Genomic DNA, 8,184 nt, shown 5'->3' on the forward strand with positions numbered 1-8,184 from the left:
CTCAGTTATTTACCTACTAATATTCTTCATGAGAGAGGAAAAGAGGACTTCAGTGGCAGATTATGTATTCTCAGACACTTCTACAAGTATTACTCTTCCTCCTCCCCTCCCTGTTTTACATTACAAGTTTACTGAACATTCCTTAAAGCTGTACAGTTACCACCAAGTTATTTTGTCCTTGAAGACATTCACAGCATTTCTCTTCCACTAACACACAAACCTTTACACTTTACCTTCAGCTGAACATTTTTCACAAAACTGGATGAATAACCTTAACAGTATTCTTCAAGTCCAGTTCAAGTCCACAACCATCAACAATAAATTAAAATTATTCTGAGTCATGCCAAATGTGACTAGCTTTGTGGTATAGGAAGGCCTTTGATGGTCACATCAAATAATCTTCAAATTGTTCAACAACAACAATCAACTCTATTGTCCCTGTACGTTATGGACTGTACATGTTTTTAAATGACAAGATAAAAAACACAACGTGTGAGTGGTCCTACTAAAAATTTAAAGTTTGCAGACTTGTAAAACTAAGATGGATAGTTAAAGAACATAAGTTATCTAGAAAACTATATAATAAAATATTTAGGAAGAATATTTTTTTTTTTACAGATGTTGAAGTTAAAATCATTATAGTGCAAAGGTTTAAGACAGAATTCAGCTCGTAACTTCCAACTACACGTGTTCAAAATCCCTTACAAATAAAGATAGAATGTAATATTAACCTGAAAATCTGATTTAATGATAAATATATCAGAACAAATCCCAAAACCCACTGAATCACCTGGAGCTATCTCGTATGGTAAGAGATTACCCATCTGACAATTTTTTCCATTTTAAAACCAGAAAAGACCTTTTGCAAGACCCAACAAGAGTGCAACACAAGATAACATGCAGAGAGGCAGCATTCACAAAATTCAGAAGTTTTCCACTGTCATCAGATTATCCAAAGAACATTAGCACTGCAGTTTTTGCTAGAACTGTGTTGCCTGCACAGAGCCTGGCACACATTGTCTCGTGACTTTCAGCTCACACATACAGCAAGCGATCGGTACCCAATGGGAAGCAGAGAACCAGTCTATCTGCCAACAGGGGAAAAAGAGTTTAAGGGCTCCTGGATACTTCAAACTCCACTAGTTATACCATTCAGCAGCTGCAGCCATACATTAGATTCTGCAGAGGCACTCTTCTTATGCAGAGTGTAGTGTTTCGTTAAAAACAAGTTTCAAAAGGACAAAGAGATAGGAGAAACTTGCATAAAACCGAGTAGAGTTTAGTTTCTCTCGCGCTAACCGGCACAAAAGGCAGCTGTACACGCGCTACGTGGAATCGGCACAAATTTGCGGCGAAGCGAATGCATTACAGGTAACAAATGCATTACAGGGAGAGGGATAGCCCAAAGTAGAACCTCCTCCGGGAGATCAACCTTTTCTTTTTCCGTTTGCTTCTTAATGACGACGGCAGCAGACAATTCTTGCCAAACTGCCGGAGACCGGGACCCTCTCGCAGGGAGCCTTCCCACCGCGCTGGTAAAGGTGGGATCAGATTTCGAGCGGGTGGAAATCAAACCTTCGAGCACGCGTGGGCCGGCACCGACCCGGGCGGGTTTCCCCCTCCATCTCCCTGCCTCCCCGGGGCGGCGGGCAGCCGCCGCCGCCGCCGTCCCCCGCGGCCAGCACTGACCTGAGGGTGCGGTTGCCGGCGCAGCCGCGTCGCTCCATGGCGGCGGGCACACAGCTGGTGAGCTCGGTCCAGTCGGCGTGCAGCCCGCAGCTCCAGCCGGTGGAGAAGCGGGAGAAGAGCCAGGTGTCCTTGTCGCCGCCCGGGCGGTGGCAGGCGCACTTCTTCTGCCCGGCCCGACAGTAGCAGGGCTGTTCCAGGCGGATGTTGCGCACCAGGTGCCGACCGAAGGTAGTGCCGCCCGTCTTCTGGATGTGGAGGAAGACGATCACGTCGCGGCCCCGCATGTCGAACCGCACCCGCCGGCACAGCTCCCCCCGCGCGAACGGGAACTTGGCCACCAGTCGCGGCAGCACCGCCGCCGCCTCCGCCTCCTCCTCCGCGGCGCTCGCTGCTGCCGCCGCCGCCGCCTCCTCCTCCTCCCGCTCCGCCGGGCCCCCCCCGCGACGGGCGGCGGAGGCCGGCGGGCGGCGGGGGCAGGCGGCGCCGGGGCAGGCGGGCGACACGTACTGGTAGACGATGAGCAAGAAGAGCAGCGCCAGCAGCGGCGGCAGCAGCCACCTGTTGAAGCGCTCGTCCATGGCGATGCGCGGGGGCAGCGCGGCGCGGGCTTAGGCGCTGCCGGGCGCTGACAGGGCGGCCGCCCCGATCGGATCCCGCAGCCGAGGGGAGCCCGGCTCCCTTCCCGACGGCATGATCCTCGCAGGCGGTCACGGCTCGCTCCGCTCCCTCATCTCAGCCCAGCGCTCCGCGCTCCAGCCCGCCCGAGGCGGCCATCCCGCGCCCGCTCCCCGCGGCTGAGGCGAAGGGGAGCCGCCCGCCGAGAGGGAGGCGCCGTGGCGGGAGCGCCTCGCGCCGTCCCCGGCACGCGCTGCCGAGCGGCAGCAGCAGCTCCCGAGTCCGCTCCGCCGGCAACTCTCCAGCCCAAACACACCGCTCGGCCCCCGGCGGGGCGGCTCCCGCCCGCCAGCCAATCGGAGCAAAGCCGGCCGCCTGAGCAGCCAATGGGTGGGCCCAGCACGCCGGCTCTATCACCAATGAGAGCGGGCGGCGAGTTAACGGAGGTGGTGGGAGTCGCTCCGTGCTCCCCTCCAGGTATCGGACGGAGACCGACAGCGCGCGGGTTGGGGGGAGGTGGCAGCAGCCAATGAGGCGGCGGGGGCGGAGCGGAGGGCAGCCAATGAGATTGACAAGAGGGCTCCGCCAGGTGAACGGGACTCCTGCGGCAGCGCACGGGAAGCGGCGCGAGCGGGGTCGCGCGGAGCGGGGCTGGTCCCGGCACGCGCCCGCTCCGCTCCTGTGGGGCGAGGTTGGCGTGGCGCTGCTGCCGCATGAAACAACGTCATCTTTTTGCTTTTAAACTCCTTAATATCCCCTTAGTTTTACTTCGGGGGGTGTGCGTGTCTTGTACCGTTGGCGGTTTCAGGCCCGTGTTTATGACCCCGGTGTTTTACGTATTTCATATAACTAGGTCGGACATCACTGACTACTACAGAGATTAAGTAGTTAATTGCAGATTACATCATCTGCAGTGCTGTTGGTTCTTGTGGTCTTCAAAGCGCGAAGTCCCAAGTGCTGAACTGAGGAAACGTTTATCTCCCCGAGGCAGTAACATGGATTCCCAGCAGCTACTCTTCAAAAGCTGATTTTTCAAGCCCCTTCACATATTTACAGCAATCCTCAGTCTGAAACTGTGTTGTTTTCCCTATTGAAAATTATTTTTTTTAATAGTCATTCAAACTTTTAGCTTACAGGTCACACTTAGCTCAGTTTTTCCAAAAAAAACCCCACTGTTTTGTCTGCGATGAGTTCTCCATAGTTTTAAAAGTCTGTTACAAACACTTCATATCCAAATACAAGCCTCGTACAGCTCCTGGATTATAATATATTAATATGCAAAGCATTTCATGTTAGAACTGATTGCACATCTCAGTTATTTAATTACAGAATGCCTTTATTTACTGAGGGATTAATTAGATATCTGACAGTGCTAAAGCAACTTTCTTGCTCAACTCTAAAGACAACTTCACCTCTGGATGGCTGATGAGAGAAAAGTAGTGCCTTGCCACGGGACCATTTAACTTTAAAATGTAAAAAAAATTAGTTAGACCAATGTATTTTAAGCTGAAGATTTGTATATAGAAAGTAAGAGTATCTGGACTCTTGTAAGAGAGTATCAGCTCCCATTAAAGCTTGCCATAAATAATAGAGATTCCCAGAAAATAGTCTAAACAAAAGCAGTTAAAACTCTAAACATTGTGAGATGTTCCAAATGTTGCTACTACAAGAAGAACGACGTACAGGACCTGACTTCAAACACACAAACATACCCCCTCGCACACACCCCTGCCTTTGCAGGGTCCCACAGCACTGCTAAGGTACTATACTGGTAAAAGTCTGAGCATAGCCAATTCTTGGCTCTTGCCAAGACATCAAAATAGATGCACTTTGATCTTCAGTGACATTTTGTGAGGAGAACACTGTGGGTTACCTAGTGAAAATCACCCCTGTACAGACACGCACCATGGTATTGGAAGCCCGGCCGCTCCATCCTCTGGCAGAAGAAAATGCAGAGTCTGGTGCCAAACCAACCTGTTCAGTCTTCTTCCCGTACTGCCAAGACGTGTGCACCCACTCACTCTTACCAAAATGGAAACCAGCATTTTCATCGTGGAAAATCACCACGTTCTTTGCCAGCAAGAGAAGCCAAGCATCCGTCTTCTCTCTAGGGAGACCTGACTCTCGTCTCTGCTTTGCCTGTTACCGTACTCACCTGCTTCCAAACTCCCTGTGCCTCCCAAGTGCGGACTTAATGCCTTTTAACCTCTCTCTTTCACTAGATGACAGGAAACCTGTCCCACAGAAATGTAAGTATTTATAAATGTAAGATACGGAAGCATTTTGTTCTAACCTCAGTCTATTCTTACCTAGCAAGCAACCGTCAAAAAATTAAAAAAAAAACCAAACCAACAAAAAACCCAAAGGAACATTAAATATAACCTTGTTTCTGTAACAGAATAGCACTAGTAAGGGAATAAATTCATATCTGGAATAAAAGCACTGCTAAAGGATTTAGGCTGAAGTATCCCACGTAATGCTTTTAGTAAGATACAGAAATGCTATTACAATTTAAGATTTGCTCATTAAATACCAGATTGCTGATACTGTACCTTCATTTCCATGAAAAGGAGATCAAAGCTAAACTTGCTAAACAGAGAAATTTAAAATTCTTATTTATTTAAACTTGCTTAAGACAGTTACTGATTTGTGAAGATTGGCAAAAAATAGTTTTTCCTGGACAGAAAGGGTGTACAAGAGAAGTAAAAATATTTATAATGAGGGCTAGATTAAAAACATGGCTTTTAAAAAGCTCTAATTTTTCTGAAACTAGGAAGAAGTACTTGCAGGCCCACATGAATCAATGTGTTTATGCAGCTTTCAAAGACAGGCTTTCACTTAGGAATTCTAGTATTCTTAGTGATGGTTTGCAGACCGTGCTTTACATAGAGTCACAACCCATGGCACATCCAACCACCACTCGGTTCTTCCCAACTGCATATAGGGTGTGCAGTTACACCCCAAGTTACACCGAATGTGCCCCTAGCTTGAATAGTAATTAGGGTCTCCACAGTGAACCGGGGTCTCATGATAAGTCAGTGGAGGCTGAGTATCCCTACACAGAGTACGTATCGCTTTCATTTGGTTGCGTTTTATGTTCTCTTTATAGAGGTTCATGTTAACTGTGCAAGGTCCTGTGGGATTAAGCTTTAATAAAATCAGTTTGTTTCTGTAGAAGTCAATGGCTGTAACTCATTAGCATCAATGAGACGATGCTAAGGATCATTTTGAACATGGTTTCCATTGATTTAATGGGAAGAAAACAGGGTTCAGAATGAAGCCCTAAAAATTGCAAACACTGTTCAATCCCAACATTTTCCCTTTCAAGTATAACTCATCTGTAAATCTCCAATGAGAGTTTCACTACAAGGGAAATCCAAAGTCTCTAGTTTTGAGATACTCTTACAAACTGTGTAATAAACCAGTTACAAGTAAGACTTAGGATTCTCTTATTTCTAACATAATAATTCTCCAAGATCTATAGCTTAGAGTTCACCAAGCATTCAAACAAAATAATCCTGAAATGACCTATTGCTCGTAACAATTTCAGGCGGAATACCTTCACCTGTTAAAATTTACATGCCAGCCCCACTGTCATTTCTATCAGAGATGTGCTGACATGTGAAAATCTGCACACAAAATCATTTTAAAATTCCAATGCAGTATGTACCTTCCCCTTGCCTCTTCTGAGGTAACACACAACACATTTCCCAAGTTGCTAAAAAAAAAATTGGCATACTTACCAGTTATTGTAAAGGTCAATACAATATTTGCTAGTCTGAAGTAATGGCCATGTGAAGCAGTGTCAGTGCCAGCATCAAGGTTTGTACAAAATGCATGAGTAAGCAAATGATATTATGAAGCAAAGGTACAAAAGTATGATTTCATTTAGCAATTACCTGTCTGACAAGGTTAACATCTAATAGATCTGTTAATGTAAAATTAAAGTGACATGTACCTCACACTGGTTTCTTTAAATTATTTATCACTGCTTGACCTGAGCTATTTCAACACTTGTAGCCAGTTGAGATTTCCAATAAACCAATTTTTCACTGTACAGCAAGTCCCCAGTGTCTCCCTTGTCACAAGGATAAAACTTGTTAAATTAATAAACTCATGCTAACTTCAGTCATCTCTCTGGGATTAATTTGTTCCAAGGCTTATAATATAAACCTCCCTTGCTTTTGTCAGATTAAGTTTTAGTATGTGCTCTTACTGAACCTTCTATTTCAATGGCACAATCAGTGCTGTATTATTCCTTTTAAAGCAATTTATGCATTATACTGTCACCAGTCTATCTTCTTGTAAAGTTGCAATTCATTATAAGGCTTGTTAATTTTCACTTCTCCTGCTTGCCATTCTTTTTCTGGATGTGATAACTTTATTAAATGTCTGACCCCCTTTTATTTCCTTTAGTCAGACAATATAGAAGCAATGTTTTCAGTCAATGTCTCGTATGTTCCAGTCCATATGCAGTGCCTTCTGCAAGTCATTCCTTATTCATTGCTGCTTTTTTGCCCCATGAGAGAAAGGATCAGCTATGTTCCGCTTTGAATATTCATAATTCCACTTGTGTAAGACACTGTCCTATGACAACTGGAGCATCATCCCATTCTACTCATTTTTCTTTTGTTTAAAACCATATAACTGCTCATAGAAATATTACAGGGTTTGGTTGGTTTTTTTAAAGCTACAGTTGTTTGGAAGATAGTTTCCCAAAAAAAGGAACATTTATGAAAACTTTGAGCTATGTTTTTTAGATCAATGCCAAAACTAGATATTTATAGGTAGTTCTCCTTTCTACCACATAAATTGGGTCATCTTTTGCTCTTGTACCTAGATTCACAGTGTGTATCTGTGCCAGCAAATGAAACACCACCTGGGATCATTCCTGGGCTTTGCAACGTGGGCATCTAGCAGTGCAAAGAATGAGAAAATAGTGTCGCCAGGTTTTGACATGGGCCTAATAGCACTCTCCTAAACAACTCCTGGACATGGTTTGGGAGTCAAACCATTCCAGAAATCATCTCCAACCAGCACTCAGTCACCAAGATTACAGCTTCAATGTAGGTCAGACCACGTCATGCTATTTGGTCTCAGTAACCAAGAACGTGTTTAACTTACTAATGTAGACAACACCACTGAGCATTTGCAGTTTCTAATTTAAGGAAGAAAAAATTTGTGTTCTCCCTTGCCTTTTGCACTGTGGCATAGCCAAGCGACATGACAAAACTCATGTTGAAGTTACAGTATGTTAGCTAGCAAAGAAAATCTCTGGCATGTAGGACCACATACGGGGCTCACTGGAGTTCACTGCCTTGCGAATGGGGTGGCACTAAGGAGAAGCAATGGTGAGCCTCGCTGGTACCCAGCTAGAATAGACAGTAGCAAGGAGGATGTGACGCGTGATCAATGGCTGCGAATTAGCCAAAGAGCCTGCGGCTGCTGTGGCTGTTGAAAAGAAGTGTGTGGCTTCATGATATGGCCAGGCAGAGTTGGTGAGTGGGAAGATGCTCTGAGTGGAGTTACAAATACTCCAGCTTTTGCAGGCTGCGGTATCAACTAGCAGCCAATGCTGGTCTTGCACCAAAGGGAGAAGGCACAGAGTATGAAATGCAGGGTGTTTTTTTTATAATCCCAAAGAAACTAGACATAGGGCTGTTTGTGTACACTCTGTACAACTGGAATCTGCAACACGAAGACAGCCTAAGGAAAGCATTTAGCTGGACAGACACAGCAAATTGCTCTCCCATTTCTGTTCTGTGCACGGAAGAACTTAGCCATACTTATATCCATTCCTTCCAGCCCTCAGCCTTCTGAATCCTGCAATATTTATGATGCAAACTCTAGAGTGTAGAGCAGCTTTCATGCACTTTTTAC

General features: G+C 45.7%; 1 protein-coding gene across 1 annotated transcript in view; it reads right to left on the bottom strand.

The window, feature by feature from the left end:
* The window catches only part of HS6ST3 (heparan sulfate 6-O-sulfotransferase 3), a 307,566-nt gene extending 304,981 nt beyond the window's left edge, over positions 1 to 2,585 (bottom strand). The window contains exon 1 of the mRNA XM_054813196.1: positions 1,690 to 2,585. Coding sequence (XP_054669171.1) covers positions 1,690 to 2,267 — 578 coding nt within the window. The 5' untranslated portion in view covers positions 2,268 to 2,585. The remainder of the gene's footprint in view (positions 1 to 1,689) is intronic.
* Positions 2,586 to 8,184: the final 5,599 nt, after the last annotated feature.

The sequence above is a fragment of the Grus americana genome, chromosome 1 (genome assembly GCF_028858705.1).
Source record: "Grus americana isolate bGruAme1 chromosome 1, bGruAme1.mat, whole genome shotgun sequence".
Taxonomy (NCBI): Eukaryota; Metazoa; Chordata; class Aves; order Gruiformes; family Gruidae; genus Grus; species Grus americana.